The sequence below is a fragment of the Notamacropus eugenii genome, chromosome 4 (assembly GCF_028372415.1).
Source record: "Notamacropus eugenii isolate mMacEug1 chromosome 4, mMacEug1.pri_v2, whole genome shotgun sequence".
NCBI classification, from domain to species: domain Eukaryota; kingdom Metazoa; phylum Chordata; class Mammalia; order Diprotodontia; family Macropodidae; genus Notamacropus; species Notamacropus eugenii.
In genome coordinates, this window is record NC_092875.1 from 247,896,455 (window position 1) to 247,914,868 (window position 18,414).

At 38.3% G+C, this 18,414-nt stretch overlaps 1 protein-coding gene across 2 annotated transcripts in view; it reads left to right on the forward strand.

The window, feature by feature from the left end:
* Positions 1-18,414, forward strand: part of LAMA3 (laminin subunit alpha 3) — a 330,029-nt gene that overhangs the window by 111,722 nt on the left and 199,893 nt on the right. For both annotated transcript variants that reach the window (XM_072604400.1, XM_072604399.1), the window contains exons 9-14: positions 212-302; positions 2,626-2,757; positions 5,825-5,890; positions 10,581-10,619; positions 10,753-10,890; positions 12,924-13,058. In XM_072604400.1, the coding sequence (XP_072460501.1) occupies positions 212-302; positions 2,626-2,757; positions 5,825-5,890; positions 10,581-10,619; positions 10,753-10,890; positions 12,924-13,058 (601 nt within the window). The remainder of the gene's footprint in view (positions 1-211; positions 303-2,625; positions 2,758-5,824; positions 5,891-10,580; positions 10,620-10,752; positions 10,891-12,923; positions 13,059-18,414) is intronic.

Consider the following 18,414-nt stretch of genomic DNA (forward strand, 5'->3'; position numbering starts at 1 on the left):
GGGATCTTCAGGGTCATGTAGTTCAGCTTTCTCATTTTATGGATGAGTGAACTGATGCCCAAGGAAGTTCAAAGTCAGATGTATTTACTAAAAAATAAAATTACACTGAACTTTGCAGGAGAAATATACCCTGGTTTTTTAGTTTGGATCCTAAGAAAAGCAGGTCTCTTGTTTGGGTTCTCTTGCCTTAACTTTCTTTTCTTTCCCTTAGCATTATACAGCTGGTGTAAACTGTGAAAGGTGTGTTCAAGGTTATTACCGTCCTTACAATGTTCCAGTAGAAGCGCCCCATGGCTGTATGCGTAAGTCTTCTCTACTTGGTTTTGTTTCACAACTATATTAGCTGACATTTGAAAAACCATCCGGTCAAGTTTCATCTTTTTTTTTTTTTTTTGTGATCTCTGATTCATCTGTTTCTCTGATTCACTTCTTTCATTTATTTTCTTTCCTTCCTTCCTTCCTTCTTTCCTTCCTTTCTCTATTTATTTATTCATTCAATTATTCGCTTATTTACTTATTTATTTTTTATATTTGGTGAGGCAATTGGGGTTAAGTGACTTGTCCAGGGTCACACAGCTAGTAAGTGTCAAATCTGATTCACTTCTAAAATCCAATCAGTCGCCAACTTTTTTTCGACTCTCTATCTCCCATCCTTTTCTGTCTTACCCTTTTCTCCACTACCATGGCCACCATCATCATTCAGTCCCTCTTCGCTTCTTGTCTGGACGACTGCACTAGTTTTAAAATTGGTCTCCCCACCTCCTGTGTCTCTCCTCTCTAGTCTATCCTCCACACAGCCACCAAATGGGATATTCCTAAAGTACAGATCTGAACACATCATTCTTCAGCTTAAGAAACTCAAATGGCTCTCCCCACTCTAGGATAAAATACAGATTTTTCTATTTGTTTTTTAGATATGGTCAAAAGTTGGGTCTAATGCATCTTTCTAGGCTTATTGCTTGTAACTTTGCATCACACATTTTATATTTTAGCCCCATTTGCCTTCTTTGCAGGTGCTTGTACCTGCCATTCTTCATAACTAGACCGCATTTTCACCTCTGGCTCTTAGAATTCCCAATCTCCTTTCAAGTTCAGCTTAAGTTCCACCTGCTTTGGGATGCCTCTCCTGATCCATTGCTCTGGAAATTCCTTTGTATTTCATATTCTACGTCAAGACAAAAAGCATTTATTAAGAATTCTCTGTGTGCCAAGATGTGCCAAGCTCTGGGAATACATATACATGCTAAAGGAAAGACAGTCCCTGCCTTCACAAAGCTTATATTCTAATGTGGGAAGAGGAAACGTAAAAGAGACCTATAAAACATGTGGGGGGTGGTCATGCAGAGAGAAAGTACCTACTCCTGGGCATGGTAGTAGAGCCTAGAGAATCAGAAGTGGGGCCAAGAAAGGATGAAAGGTGGATGGTCTTAGTTATCCCTCAAAAATGAAAGTTCTCAGTGAAACTCATCCATGGAGAGGAGAGGGCCACAAGGGTAAGGGATCTTCCAGGGTGGGAAGGTAGCTGTCGTGTGGTAGCTAAGTCTAACAAGTTAGGAAGAGGACCTAGAAAAGACTCCATGTTATTTTACCTCAATAGAATGTAAGAACCTTACAGGTCAGAACTGCTTTATATTTTACTCTGAATATCCAGTCCCTGGCACACGGTAAATGTTTCATGAACATTTACTTTAATTAGATAATCACTCTTTGTATTTAACTGTCTTGGGAAATATTGGAACAATCTTTGGAGCTGTTAGTAGGAAGCTCCCCAAAGATAAATACACACATATATGTATCTGTACACGTGTGCTTTTTGAGTTTATTTTTGTCTTGTTTTTGTTTTTGGTGAAGTCTAAATAGGTGGCACAATGGATAGAGCACCCACCATGGAGTCAGGAGGACCTGAGCTCAAATTTGCCCTCAGACATTTACTGGGCGTCTTACGCCAGTCTTACCCCCTTACACACTGGGCATGTCACCTCATTTGTTTGCCTCAGTTTCCTCATCTGTAAAATGAACTGGAGAAGGAAAGCCACTCCCATATCTTTGCCAAGAAGACCCCAAATGGAGTCATGAAGAGTCAAACACAACTGAGACAACCCAACTTAACAACAAAAATTTTTGGTTGTTGACAGTTAAACAATCTCATTGTAGAATTTGGTAAATGTGAATCATGTCTGAAATGGAAAAAGCTAGACTGCTTTCCTTTATAAAGTAAGAATGATAATTTTTGGATTGGATGTACAATTTTGGAGATGAAGAGAACTCTCAGTGAACAAATTCCCTCAACCAATGCAAAGCTGTGCAACTTAGCGTTGGAAAGTTGTTCCTCCGAGGTATTAAGTGGTTAAACAACATGTCTAGGATTGCACAGCTAGAATGTGCTAGAAGGAGAACTGGTATCTAGGTTTTCCGGACCCCAAGGTCAACTCTATCCATCACCTCATGCTTCCTCTGAACAATTAAAATAATTGTAATGATATTAACAGTCACAACATTAATAATGATAATACGATGACACTGTACTAAATATTGCCTGAGAAATATTGGTACTTCATATATTTGCTTTGCCAAAGGGCAACAAATTAATTATTGTTGCTGTTTTTAACTTTGATTTCTGCCCAGCCTGCAGCTGTAACCCTGAGTATACAGATGGTTGTGAACAGGGCACAGGTCGCTGCTTTTGCAAGTCAAACTTCCGTGGGGAAAACTGTGAGCACTGTGCAGAAGGATTCTACAACTTCCCATTTTGCCAGCGTAAGTTTGGATTGTTGCTGGGGAAAGTCATCCTTTCAGCAAAGAGATAGAGTCAGGCTTGTGTAAGGAAAAGCTTCCTAACAATTAAAACTCTAAGACAAAAAAGGGCTGGCTCAGGAGGTGGTGGGCTCACCCTCCCTGCAGATCTTCAAGATGACTAATTGTTGAGTATGTTATAAGGGGGATTCTTGTTAAGGTCAAGGGTGAACCAGATGCCACTGAGGTCCCTTCCTGCTCTGATCTTCAGTGACTCAGATTCTGCAGTTGCACAGAATTTGATGGAGCAGGGAAAGGGTCAGAGTTGAACCCCTTTGAAAGAGTATTTCAGATACTATAGGACATTTGACTTTCATGGTTTGTTGCTTGTCCTTCATTCTCAAGGAGGACCATGACATTAGGGAGGTGTTGCCATGACATGCAAGTGAACTGGATTTAAGTGAGGGTGGACTGAGCAAAGTCACCAGCCTCATTTTCTCCTCTGGAGCCATCTGGGTCCAGTGGCTAGATATAGATCAGGACAACTGGAGATGTCTAGGGTGCAGTCAGAGACTTAGCTTTTTTAAGCTAAGGTCTTTAACAGCTCTCAGTTTGACTGGGGCAATGCCCATTCAGTGATTAACATTAGGTAAGAAATGAGGCAGAGAATGGTCTCTTTTACTTAGTCAAAAAAAATTCATGGTTTACATTGTATACTAAAAAACTGCATATTAATCATACACACTGGACATAGTTTTACCTGCTGAGGTTAAGGAGAATGCGTTGAGATTTTGATATGTATATATCAGAAGATAGATAAAGAACCTAAGTTCCCCAAGGGAAATTTCTTTAAAATGAATATATTTACATAGCTAGGAATTTTAAACAATTAAAAATTTTTTTATCAAATTAATTTGGTTTTACCCTTTTTTGTATCCCCAGGTCTTAGCACAGTGCCTGGCCCATAGTAAGCATTTTATGAATGGCTGGTTGACTTTCTACATCCTTCCTTCCCCTCCACTGATCCTTATAAGAAAGAAAAAAAATTGCTCATAGATTTTTAGAAAAATTTTAAACTTTTATTCATATCCTTTGTTTTTACTTCTTTCCTCAACTTCCCTTATCCAGTGGAGTGATCCTTGTAAAAAAAAAATAAAAAGTGGGGCAGCTAGATGGCACAGTGAATACAGCACCAACCCTGGAATCAGGAGGATCTGAGTTCAAATTTGGCCTCAGACACTTTACTAGCTGTGATCGTGGGCAAGTCACATAACCCCAGTTGCCTTGCCTTCCCCCTCCAAAAACCAAAAAGAAAGAATAAAAAAGAAAAGAAAAACCATTACAGATAGATTTTTTAAAAGTTGTATGACAGTACCAGAGCACTGAAAACACACACCAGGGTTTGGCTTTAATTTTTATTAAAAATCTTATTTACTCATAGCTTGATTTTTTTACCTTAGGCCTTAGGCGTGTGCCCCTTTGCAGAACTAATTAGATTGTCCTTCATGAGTCTCATTATTTAGTTTAAGAAATATATCCATGTTTTTGTATTTTAAAGTTCATGTTTTTGTTAAAACAACTGTAAGATCCAAGAGTGAGTGGCTATTAAACAATTTAGATAATTTTTGTTATAGCTTAGATAATTACATGTGGACATGCAATAATTAATGCTCAAAAATAGGTTTCTGCCCTATATTATCAGCCCAATGACCCAGCTAATGTTCAACATTTAATGTAAATGGGACAGGACCATATGCTGCAGTTTTATAAGGGACTCAGGAAGTAGATATGCACCATTTAAAAATTGTAATTACTCGTGATAGAGAATTTCCTATTGATTCACTATTGTCTCCAAATGGGGCCATGCCTCCAAATGCCCTCCAGAGTGGTTATACTTTTGAGTAAGGCTGTTTCCTTTAGATCTGATTGCATGGAACAATTCTTTGGGAAAGGGTTTCCATTACCAACTGTGGGAGTATGAAGGCAGAGGGAAGGGAATATTGTAGCAAGAAAAAACACTGAAGAATTCATATTCCATTCCTCAACCTCCTAAGGAATAAATCAAAAGCCAAATATAAGTCAAAAATTTCCTGACAGCCCCGCACACTCTTCATGGAAAGTGCCCACAACTAAAGAAAGTCAGAGTACTCCAGCATTGTAACATTAGCCTTGGTGGACAGTATTCCTATTAATCATTTAGTTCTGTTTAGATGGATTTCATGTTTTTTTTAAGTGGTAGACTTACTTGAATTTGTACACAACAAGCATGTCTTTGTCTGTTTTTGGAAGAAAAGAAAGAGGAAAAAGATCTATACTAAATGCATGGGAATTAGTTAATGACAAAGTGCCAAGTATCTGAGAAACTACCCCAAGAGATAAAATAGTAGTTTATAGATGCTGGATCTCAGCCTTCTTTTATATTCAGAGATCTCTGGTTGACTTTGTCAAGACAGGAAATATATTTTAATATCCCTTTCCTTCAGTTTCCTCCTTCAAAATGAGTTTAATAAAAAACAACCCTGCATTTACCACGGTGATATTGTAAGTGTGAATTTGAAATCTGTTCCAAATACTAAAATGAATTGTGTGGTGGACCTTGTGTGAGATGTGAGCATCTGGTGTTATGAGGAGAAGGTGCATGAATAAATTGGTGTCCTAATGCAAGACACAACATCTTATTATCTGAGATTTTATTTCTTTAGAATTCATGATAATTTGATAAAGGTGGGCTAAAGTTATATCCAGTAAAAAAAAACAAGTCCGAGGAGAATGCTTACATACTTAAGAAAGTTATTTTAAAGTCTGCTCTCAGTGTTCATTTACAGAAGACAAAGTTTAGGTAATTATAGGGGGAAACACCACTAACATTCCTTCTTATCTTTAATGCAGGACTTCTATTGAGTAATATTTGGCTAGTCTGATTTCAGCTACAAGATGCAGATGAATAAGTTGTTATTTCCTTTAAAATGTTACTATTCAGAGTTTTCACTCATTTAGAGAGACCTTGCCCCCAATTTGTCTAAATTAACAAGTTTTTACTGTAGTCTCTAATTCCATCTTTCCCTGTGTTTTTAATAAATCATTTTTAAAGGAATTCCTTTTTATCCTGTTTCTACTCCAAGACCAGACACTTCTACTGCTACTGGTGAAATAAAAGGTAAGTAATTCTCCCTTTTGTTTTTCCTTTCCAGAAAGTGTTAAGCTTACTATATAATTTATTTAACAAACATTTATTAAATGCCTACTGTGTGCAGAGCACTGTAAGTGCTTAATGACAGTCTCTCTATTTGCTAAATGAGGAAATGGTTTAGACCTCATATTTGTTATCTCTTCACTTGTCATTTAGTCCTGGTGCCCCTACCCCCTTTGCCCTCCAGTTGACTGGAATAACGACAGGAAGGGAAATTTAATTAGACATGAAATAAAGGGATTGGGGGAGAATTTGGAACCTTGTTATAAAATGATAGAGCAGACACAACCAGAACTTAAGAAAAGAGCTTTCATTTCAAAAAGAACATTGAATAATGACATTTGTTGAGAAATATGAATGCAAAAATATTTATTTCAATATTTCAGTGATCTGAAGTTTCATTAATATTGACATAGCCTGCAGACCTTCTACAATTTAGCAGGTTTTTAAGAATTCTTTAGACCTTTTTGGTGATCATTACCTCTGAAATGATCTAGGCTGTTCCTTGAACAGCAGACATTCAGTCTGTCATAGCATAATTTCCAATGCTTTTGCAGCTTGATAGGACCCAGTAGGATTTGTGCTTCAAGGGTGCAGCATTCAGAAACCTAGTCACCTCCATGATAGGATGGGAAATTGGAAGGCAAAAATATGCATCATAAATCTGGACTTCTTCTAGTTGATTATAATCTCTCCGTGGATCTTAACTTATGGCAATGAACGTAGGGTTCCCATGGATTAAATAAACTTGAGCATGTCTAGAGGAATTTGACAAAGATAACTAGGGAGGGGTTTGGAAGCCATGCCATGTGAAGACTGCTTGGTGGAACTGGGAGTGTTAAGCCAGAGAACACTTAAGAGACACATGATGGCTGACTTCAAACATTTGAAGGCTAGCCATGTAGAAGACACATTAGATTTGTTCTCCTTACTAGGGATCCTGATCTTGTTTTGTGTGTCGTGGATCCTTTTGACAATCTATTGAAATCTGAGGACCTCTTCTCAGAATAATGTTTTTAAATGCATAAAAGATGTAAGATTACAAAGGAAGTGAATCATATTGAAATAGCTTATCTATCTATCTCTCTATCTTTCTATCTGTCTGTCCATCTATTTTTAAAGTCCACAGACTCCAGGTTAAGAACCTCAGTCTTAGCTCTAGAAGGTAGAGCTGAAACAATGGATAGAAGTATAGAGAGGGATTTCATATAAGGAAAAATGTATCAACAATTGAACTATCTAAAAATAGAATTTGCTGGTTTGGGAGGCTGGAAGTCTTCCTGTGGTAGAAGCTTCTGTAGGAAATGTCCCCATTCAGCAATGAGTTGGACTAGATTCCCTCTGAGGTCCCTTCTATTTTCTGTGATTCTTGTATTCTCAATGGAGAGAAAGATGGAAAGGAGTGAGTCTTGTAAAGGAGAGAGTATTTCAGTAAGGGACATTGTGGGGAAAGAATCAAGATAAAGGCAAAGAACAAATGTCCTCTTAAATTCAGGGTGTATGATCACCTTAATTTTGACGTTGGTTAAGAGTGTTAGGAAGCTAGATGTTATTGTTTCAGGAGGTTTAGATAAGAATTGGACTTGGAACCAGGGTCCAAGAAATGACTGAGATTCAAGAATACCTCAGTATCCCCAGGACTATATTGTCTCACGTAAGCACATGGTTATCTAGTTTCACCTTTTAAAAATTTGTTGTGTTGCTGATCAATTCTTTGGTTCTTTGGGAGAATATCCTTGTGAAAAAAAAATGTGACCTCTATAAATTTTTGAACAGTGGAATGCCATGGTCAGAGCCAGACTTTAGGAGTGGCACTCTGGCAGCTCTGTGGAGACAAATTGAAGTTATTTTCCTCCTTCCAAACACCCCCAAGACAAGTTCACCAGGACTCGGTGAATGTGATTGGATGCATTTATTATAAATGGACTTTTGCTTTTATGGAAACAGAATCATTAAAGGAGCATTGTGATTTTCTAAAGGCAATTCAGCCCATTCTCCTCCTCCTGTATGATTCTGGAGCTTTCTTGTTATCCATTTGTACTGTCTGACCCAGATATATGTACTGATGGATAAAGACCTATTGGTAAAAAGCTTGTATTTTGTTATGGAATGACTTTAAGTGAACACTGGCCATCTTCCATACTGTCAGTTTCTTCAGAATGGCTGGGCTATGCATCCTTTCCTACTAATCGTAAGTCTAGTGTTGTTCATTATTTCTGTCTCCCCTCCCCCCATGTGTGGCATTTGCCTCTTTACCTGAATAACAGGTGTGCCCTACAAGGATCCCCGGGGGCAAACAGTGTTCAAGAGTGGGTAGTTTGCTAGCTCTTAGCCCCTCTTGTCTCCTGCAAACACAAATGTACTCTGCAAGTATTAATGAGCCCTAACTCAGTCTCCTGAAGAGAAGGAGGGAGCCCTGAAAATAATTTGCCTTTCTCTTCTTAAACTCTGAAACCACAGCATTGGCACAAACATCAGACATCTCATGCAGTTTATAAGTGGATAATAAAATTAGTAACAGCATCTCTACACTCCTGAGTAATCTCTGAGTGGATACAACATAAGAATTATGCTCTATTGACTTCAATACTTCAAGGAATCCATGATCTCATTGATGTGGGTACTCCTTCTACCCATGCAGATGGCAGCCCCTCTAGGCCTCTCCTCTCTGACGCCATCCTGGTCTATGTTCTTTCATAAATCCCCCGTGGAGAATCTGCCCAATATAGAGATATTTCATGGCATTATGCTCCATTAGTTATTGCAAATGTGGCCTTGGGTCACTTAGCATTCCTCTTGACTCATATTAGCTAAGCATGCATCTAAGCATGTGTTTAAGTCTTCTGGTTCTATAAGCTTGTTAACCTCCATATGTAGATAGATCTGGTTTTACACTACCTGTGTGACCTCAGGCAAATTGTTTAATGTCTCTAGACCTCAGTTCCCTCATCTGTAAAATGAAAGAGTTGGACAGATGGCCAACCAAAAGAGAACAAGATCTCTTTCACGCTTTCCTGATTGGTGAGAAGTCACCATGTCCAGCTAGCTCCAACTCCCCAGGATGTGTTCTCCATGATCTTCCAGCTGGGTAGCCCTCCTGCCACATTTTCCGAATCAGACTTTTACTTCCTACCTTGGAACTATGTTGTCCTAACTGTTCAGACCCCATTATATCTACACTACACCTTGATGGCATGCCACCATGGACAAAAAACTGTGCCCCTCCTTCCATTTTATACTCTGGGCACAGAAATTAACTTAATATTACCATTGTTTTGGGAAAGGATGGTCCATTAGATGCTTAGTAGATTAACTCACTGCCCTATGACTCTCAAGGCAAAATCACCCTTCCTTGACCACCATTCCCCTATATGTCTTCTGCCCCTTTTAGAATATAAGTTCCTTGAGGGCAGGGATAGACTTTTTTGTATTTGTATTCCTAGTGCTTAACACAGTCTCTGGCATGTGGTAAAAGAGCTCAATAAATACTTTTCATTCACTGATTTCATTCATTCTAACTCAAGATCTAGGCAGCTAGATAGAGTACTGTGCCTGAAGTCAGGGAGACTCAGCTTTCTGAGTTCAAGTCTGACCCAGACACTAACTGTGTGACCCTGGGCAAGTCATTTAACTCTGTTTACCGCACTTTCCTCATCTGTAAAATGAGCTGGAGAAGGAAATGGCAAAGCACTCTAGTATCTCTGCCAAGAAAACCCCAAATGGGGTCAGAAGTGACTGAACAAAATTGTAGATCGTATATTCCTTTTGTTTCCCAGCCTTCTGCTCCTCCTTCTCTCTCTGCACATACCTCAGCAGAATTTCAAAACTGTAGAGGAAGGTTCCTCATAAGGAATTCTTTAGGTAGCTAGGATGGATGGAGCACTGAGCTTGCAGTCTAGTAGACCTGAGGTCTAATCCAAACTCAGATATTTACTAACTCTGTGACCCAGAACAAGTCACTTAACCTCCGTCTATCTCAGTTTCATGGATTGTAAAGTGAGGATAATGATAACACCTACCTCAGGGTTGTTATGACGATTAAATGAGATAATATTTGCAAAGCACTCTGCACACTTCCTACCTGGCACACTGTAGGTACTTAATAAATGCTTGCTTATTCCTCTCCTCCTTCCCCTTCCCCCTATTTGTGCTTTCAGGAGATTTTGTCTGCCCCTCACTAATAGATACTGACCCCCCTAGCATGCTCTACTATCAGTTTTCCTTTTCCTACTTCCTGGTGAAAGGGCTGAGGAGCCATGAAATGATCAAAAGTTAGTAACAAACTGAGAAACAGAGAAGTATCTAGATGATCCATCAGAGAATTTCTATTACCATCCCCTGAGTAACATAGAGCATAAGGACTGTGTCAGTCAACAAACACTGATTAAGACCTTACATTTCTTGTCACTCTTTTGGAGGTATAATCTGGGCTTTATTTGAATATATGCAGATTCCTTTGTCCTGGTAAAGGAGATCTCAACTGCAGTATCCATGGTCTATAAACAGAAGGTGGGACCTGGTAGGATTTGGATTATAATGTTTACTGAAGAGTATGGTCTTCTTGAATATTTTAGAACTGTTTCATTTTTTAAATAGTTATATGTGTGTATGTGTATGTTTGCTTTTAACATCTCATAAATTTTTCTTCTGGTTATAGGTGGTTGTCCACCAGGCTTCTTTGGACCTCAGTGCCAAGGTAAATTTCCACTTAGATTTGGATCCTAAGGCCTGAGTTTTAAATGCATAGATATAGTGATGCACATTGAGAAGGAAAGTGCTCTTACTCCCTTTTTACAAAAATTTTATTCTTTAACTCTGTTACTTTTCAGCTTGTCAGTGCTATAGCATAGGAGCATCCCCTGGTGACTGTGACAGAGAGACTGGACAGTGCTTCTGTCAACCTGGATTTCATGGTTTCTCTTGTGAGGAGTGTGCTGTTGGATATTTCCACTATCCCTTCTGTCAGAGTAAGCATCCATATTCAGGCTGAGCTTGGGGAAGGGAGGTGTACATGGGCTAGCAATTTACCATGATTTTTTAATGATTATTGTGGGAGTGAAAATTATTTACTCTTCCTGATATAATCAAATCTCAATAACCTAGGAGGTGCTGGGAATAAAGAGGGCGTCTGATTTCATTGAGTGTTCTATCTCCCTTTAGTTTCAGCCTTTATGGACAATCTTTTAAAAATAAAACAGTCCACTTTCTTGATTTAATGTGGAATGCAGCTAAGTATAAATGAATCCTTTTTTGACAATTGACGCTGGGTCTTTGTGTGCCTTAGGGCAATCCCACTGAATGACAATGGTCATTGTACAGTACTGTCAAAGTAGGAAGTGTAGGTGGTTGAGTTGAATGTGTATGGATTCAGCACATATCCAGTGAGTTGTTGGGTTGTGTGTGTGTGTGTGTGTGTGTGTGTGTGTGTGTGTATTTAAAGACAAATTCCTGGGGAGCACAAGCAAAACAGAGACCTAAATGAAGACCCAACAATAACGTCCTGAAAAATGAATGGGCCAAAGAACCCATTGTAGAAACAATTAATAACTTTGTGAAGCACTCCTCTCAGCTCCAGACATTCTCTCTAGCTGTCCCTCCTCCCCTCTGACTACTGATTTCTCTTGTTTCCTTTAAGTCCCAGGAAATCCCACCTTCTACAGGAAGGCTCCCCCAACCCATCTTAATTCCAGTACATTCCCTCTGTTAATTATTTATATATAGTTTGCTTGTATATATCTGTTTGAATACTTGCTTTGTATATGAATTTGTCTCCCCCATTAGATAAGAAGCCCCTTGAGGGCAGAGACTATCTTTTGCCTCCTCTTTATATACTTAGCACAATCCCTGGCATATAGTAGGTGCTTAATAAATGCTTATTAATTAATTGGTTGATTAAAAGAAAATTATAATGATGAGGGAACATGCCCAAAATCTGACAGCCCTTAGAAGAAAAATATTATCTCTGAGAAATATATTAACAAAATAGAAAAAAAGAAGATTCATGAACTGAATATCTAATTAGAATATTAATCAACAAATAAGCCAACCAAAATAAGCAGAAAAAAATGACATCTTGGAAATTAGAGAAGTCAACAACAAGAAAAAGATTATAGAATTGACAAACTAAAAGCTAGTTCTTTGAAAAGAATGGCAAAATTTATAAATTTTTTATGGTTTAATATTTTATTTTCCCCAATTACATGCAAAACCAATTGTTAACCTTTGTTCTTATTATTTTTTCAATTTTGAGTTCCAAATTCTTTCCCTCCATTGTCTCCCCTCTCATCGAGAAGGCAAGCGATTTGAAACGGGTCAGGGGTAGTGAAACTGCAGCCTATTCATTGGTATAAGTTATACATATGCAGTCATACAAAGCATATTTCTCTGTTAGGCATGCTGTGAAAGAAAATACAGACAAGAAATACCAAGAAAGATAAAGAAAAAGTATGTTTCAATCTGCATTCAGATTCTTTCTCTGGAAATGGATAGCATTTTTCATTACAAGTCAGAAGTCTCATATCTTAAAAAAAAAAAAAAAACCATAGAAAGTAGTTTTGAGAAGTTTTTTTAATAGTGTAACATGCATGAGTAGTCATCTAAACCATGATTATTGTCCAATGGCTTCACTGCCCATTTCTGTTCATGGATTTCCTTTCCTTATAAGTATATTCTATCTAATTAGGAAAATTACAGTGTTAAGAACTGTCAGACAGTTTTAGAATTTTATCCACCCTAGTCATTATTTTGTATTATCATTGGTAATATAGTCAGACCAAACCCTGTGTAAAATCACAAAACCCAACTATAACTTCTATTGAATATTATCTCTATAGAGCTAACTGCCCACCTGTAATGTTTCATTTAACATCATCATGGTTTTCTTAAATCATTTAACATTAGCCAGAGTAGGCCTGTAAGTATACCACCAAAACTTTGAGAGATAGAGAATCCAATTAAGAAAAAGGAGATTTCCTCTGAAATGTTCTCCTTTTTTCTATAGGATGTGAATGTAACTCAGTCGGCGTTGTCTCTGAAATATGTGATTTCCAGGGAAAATGTCTTTGCCGCTTCGGAGTTGATGGCCCTAAGTGTGACAGCTGTAGTTCAGGATTTTACTCTTTTCCTGCTTGTCAGGGTAAGTGTGGAAATCTTTTTGGTGGTTCACTTATATGTCTCTTGAAACCAGCTTCACGTATTATATAGAAATATAGCATGTTTTTACTGAATTAGGTTTTAATCTGGGTTTTGGTTAAATTATTTTAGATTCATAATATTCCTAAGTGATCAGCATCTGGAAACTCCTGATTCAGGCAGCTGCCAACTTAAGTACCCTTGACTTACCTACATTGGGTTGTTCCAGCTAGGCTGCCTTCCCTCCCTCACAGATTCATAGTGTTTAGAGGAGGAAGGGACTTTAGAAATCAACATTTTATCAACTTGGAAATGGAAGTCTCTAGAAGTTAAGTGACTTTTCCAAATTCATAAGAGGACAAGAACTCAGATCTCCTGGTACCCAATCACCCTGATGGTTATTCCCTCCATTTTTGCCTTCCTTCTCAATAACTCTTTACTCTCTCCATTCTCCTCCCCAGTAAGCCCTGAGGCCCCTTTTCTCATCCTGCCCCAGCACCTGACTATTGTGGTGGACAGATTTTATAGTAAATGAATGGGCCATACCATTTTATACGTATGTCCAGAACACTGCTTTTCCATGATAATTATAGCATTTAAAAATTCTTTTTCTTCCATTTTTATTGATACCCTTTTTACATGATTCATTTCTCCCTTCTTCTTCAGAAAGCTATCTCTTATAACAAAAATTTTAAAAGAAAGAAGGAAAAAAGTGGCTCAGCAAATTTTATTGTAATATTGACCCAATCTGACCATATATTCAGTGGTCCACATCCATAGCGCCTTACCTCTGCAATGAAGAAAGGAGATACATTTTCTCCACTCTAATCCTGGGCCAAGCTTTGTCAATATAATTACAGCAATCTCTTTTATTTTAGTTTTCTTTCTTTTGAGTTTGTTGAACTCATTGTGCATATCATTTAGCCTGATTTTGCTTACTTCAGTTTTCTTAGGCTTTTCTGAATTCCTTATACTCATGATTTCTTATGGTTCAGCATATCCCATTACACTCATATACCACAGTTTCTTTATCCATTTCCCAATTGTTGTACATTTACTGCGTCCAATTCTTTGCTTACAGGGGAAGAAAAGGTGATAATATTTGTAAAAAAGGGATAATATGTATAAAGTGTTTGGCACAGGGCATACTTAACAAATGCTTGCTCTTTCCCTCACTTTCCCTATATTTTTTTAGATACCATAATTCATTATATTTCTATGTGTCTTGATTTTCCATTACATCATCAGCTGAACAATATAATACTGATGTTTGACTAGAGTCCCTCAGAAATTTTATCTTCCTGCTCACAGAGAAACCTTTCTAATCATTTCCATAGAAACTAAGTCATTTGGTTCTTGGAAAATCACTGTCTATAAATATATTCTGTGCTAAAAATTAGAAATTGATTTTCATCCCAAATAGCTAAAATAAAATATTTTTAGTATGGAGTTTTTCTTTTTAAAAAAGAAAGTCACTTGAGATGAAGGAATAATTTACAGCTTAAAGTGTGTGAAATTCTTTTCCTTGAAACTATATGGGGAAGGGGAGGGAACAGAATCAGTATAATTATCCTTGTAATAAGTCCGAACTTATGCTGGCAGGGCTGATTTGTTTTAGGTTGAAGTCAGGATTCCTTAAAGTCTGAATTTGTTTTCTTGGTTCTATCTTTGTTACATCTGGTTTCCCGCTCTAAGTGCCTCTGCCAAAGCTGCCTGACTCCACCCTGCTGGGTCATGCAGGATGGCACACAGACAGCCTGATATCTTGACAGCTGCTCAACGGGAAGGAAAGAAAGCCAACCCATGGCTGCCCGCTCTTCTGCTGCTCATTTAGCAACTTCCCTGGATTCTGTAATAGTTTAATGAGGAGAGGATAAGGTCACTTCTTGAGGTTTTCTGTGGTTTTCTTGACCTTTCCACTCCTGAGTTCCCCTTCCTTCATCCATCTTCTTCTCTCTGACAATCCACTTACCTACCCAAAGGGGATGGTAGGTAGGAGACAAGACAGAGTCAGGTTCGGGCCTAGGGTGAGGCAAAAGTGATAGGTGGATATAAAACTAGTTGAATTACCAGCCCCCAAAACTGTCATGAATGATTCACTGTCAACTCAAAAAGAAGTGTTTCAGTGGAAGACCCAGGGATCTGTACTTGGCCCTTTTATGTATTTTTTTTTTTAATAAATGCCTTGGATTAAGATGTAAATGGCACAAATACTCCTCAGATGTGTTGATGACACAAATATAGGAGAGATAGCTAACTACAGGAAAGTAAAGGGCATTTTGAAAAAGATCAGGGCAGATTAGAACATCTAGACCAAACTGAATACATAAGATGAAATTTAAGAGGGATGACTGTAAAGTTGATTTTTTTAAATTAACTTCATAAACATAAGAGGAGAGAGGGGTGGCTGAACAACCATTTGTCTAAGAGAGAGCCAGGTCTTTCTGTGGACTGTAAACTCAATCTGAGTTGGACAGTGTGATATAGACACCAAGAAAATAAATGTGATCTGACACTATGTTGAAACATCAGGACATTCCAGGAATGCCATACTTTCATTAGAGCAATCCTGGCAGATGGAGTTCTTCTCTAGGCACTGCCTTTTAAGAGGGATAAACTTGATAAACTGGAGTGTGCCCACAGGAGGGCACCCAGAATGGTGCAGATCCTTGAGGTGACACTGTATGAAGACGGTTGAAGAAAATGGTCAAATTTAAGTTTAGCACAAAGAAGATTAAGGGGCAGGTGGAGGGAGGGTTCTACAGCTTTTGCAGAGTATTTGAAGGGCAGCTAGGTGACACAGTGGATAGAACACCAGACTTAGAGTGAGGAAAACCTGAGTTCAAATCCAGCCTCAAACTTGTACTGGCTGTGTGACCCTGGGCAAGTCACTTAACCCTGTTTGCCTCAGTTCCCTCATCTGTAAAATGTGCTGGAGAAGACAATGGCAAACCACTCTAGTATCTCTGCCAAGAAAACCCCAAATGGGGTCACAGAGTCAGAAGTGACTGAACAACAACCCAATATCAACAACTTCAGATGCTGCTTTAATGCATAATCATTAATGGGTCAAAAATGTCTGGTTTTAGTGCCACTTTCCTAAGATGTATAAGAGCAGTTCATTTTTAGCCTCAGTCCTCAAACTTAGTTTAAAAACTTCATGTACCATGGACCCCCTCTCCCTTCTCCTTCCTTCACTTTAATATCTGAAAGGGTGTGGTGATTTACCCTGCAATTTGTGCCTTCAGGTTTTGAACATTTAGTTCTGGAAGCAATTGGAATAACCCAAAATGATGCTTGTTTTTCCTTTCTTATTTAGCCCGTAACTCCTCCACCCATCCTTACCACCCCCTGCCCCAATCACCACCTTTGTAATTATCTTTCTCTGTCTAGCCTCTGTGATCTTTTCTGAGGAGTAGGGTGGAGAGAGAATGACTAAATCCACAGAAGTTTTCAATCAGATTGACATGCACTGAGTTGCTATAAAAGATAGCCCAGGAAGTTTTCTCTCCAGGGTAGACTTCTCACTGACTTGCTCTTCAGTATTTGTAAAATCCTCCTAATTTTTCTGCCAACACAGAACCCTAGTTTTATGTTTTATATTAAATTCCCTTAATGCACTCCAGACCTTTCTGAAAGGACGATGGCTTGCTTTTTCAAAATCATTTGGTGGTTGACTCAGTAAGCGTCTTAGATGTTTGTTCTTAAAGGTAGAGGATAAAGAATCTTTTCAAAAAGTGATAAAAAACATACTGGCAGGTAAAAAAACAACATTTGTCCTTGACATTATTGTTCCAGTGTTTCCAAAGATGCACGTGTATATAACTGGAGGGCAACGGAACTTGTCAACAGTATTACTAAAAACTGACTCCAACGTGAAGTCCTTTACAATTAAGTTTCTGTTTCTTGGAGGGTGTTGGGATACGTAATTAATTACCTAGCCTGGTTTCTCAACTTTACCCAGGGGCTACATCCTAGCACAAAGTAATTAGGTGGGCCTCAAAAAGGGCACACTAATTTGGATTAGATGCGTGGATTCATGTACTTTACAAGTCCCTACTTGGATAAGCTAACTATTTTGAGGCAATTTTGAAGTTAATTCTTTTTGCTAATTAAATTTATCAAAATTTATTAAGCAGCTAATATTCAACAGGCATTGTGATTGGTGCTGAGCATAAAAGACAAAAATGAAAAGTGTCTGTCCTCAGGATGCTTATGTTCTATTGGTGGAAGGAAGCCACATTTTTTACACAAATACGTAAATAAGAAATATATGCAAAGCAAATGTAAAGTGATTTGGGAAGTCAGGAAACACTTATAATTGGAGGGGTTGGGAAAGGCCTCATCTAGGAGGGTGCTCTCAAGCCAGGCCTTGAATAGAGCTGGGTATTCCAAGAGAAGGAGGTGAAGAAGGACAGCATTCCAGGTATAGAAGACACTGTACAAAGGCACAGGGACAGGAGAGAGGACACCGCCTAGGACAGTCTGACTGGAATGGGAGTGGGGAGAAGGGAAGGGAAATGAATCTCCAAAGCTAGGTTGGAATGAGGTCATGAATTCCTTTAAATGCCAAACAGAGGAATCTGATATTTTATCCCGGACACAACAGAAAGTTGCTGAAGCTTTCTTAAGTAGGGGAATGACAAAGTCAAACCTAGGATTCAGAAATGTCAATTTGGCAGCTATGAAGATAATAGATTGGAGTGGGGAGAGACTGGAGACAGGATGGCCCAACAGGATGTTGTATTGACAGTTGATTCGATATGAGGGGATAGGGAAGAAGGAATCAATCAACAAGCATTTATTTATTTTTATTTTTAATGTTCTACAATCACTACCATAAAACTTAGATTTTTTTCCCCTCTACCTACCCCCCACTACCCTCCTCCCTCCCCAAGATTGCATACAATTCTATATAGGATCTACACATACTTTCCTATTGAATACGTTTTCACTATAGTCATGCTGTGTAGACGAACTAAAATAAATGGAAGAAATCATATAACAAATCAAAACATAATACACACACACACACAAAAATGATCTGCTACATTCTGCGAATGAATTCCATATTTCTTTCTCTGAGTGTGGAAGACATTTTGCCTTAAAAGATCATTGGAAATTTTTTTTTTAAGTTCTAGCATTGTTACAAAGTTCCAAGTCTACCAGAAAAAACTTATACACTGTGGTTGTTGCTGTGCACAAAGTTCTCCTGGTTCTGCTCCTTTCACTCAGCATCAGATCATATAAATCCTTCCAGGCCTCCCTGAAGTCTTCTTGTTCATCATTTCTTACGGCACAATAGTATTCCATTACATTCATATACCACAATTTATTCAGCCATTTGCCAATTGATGGGC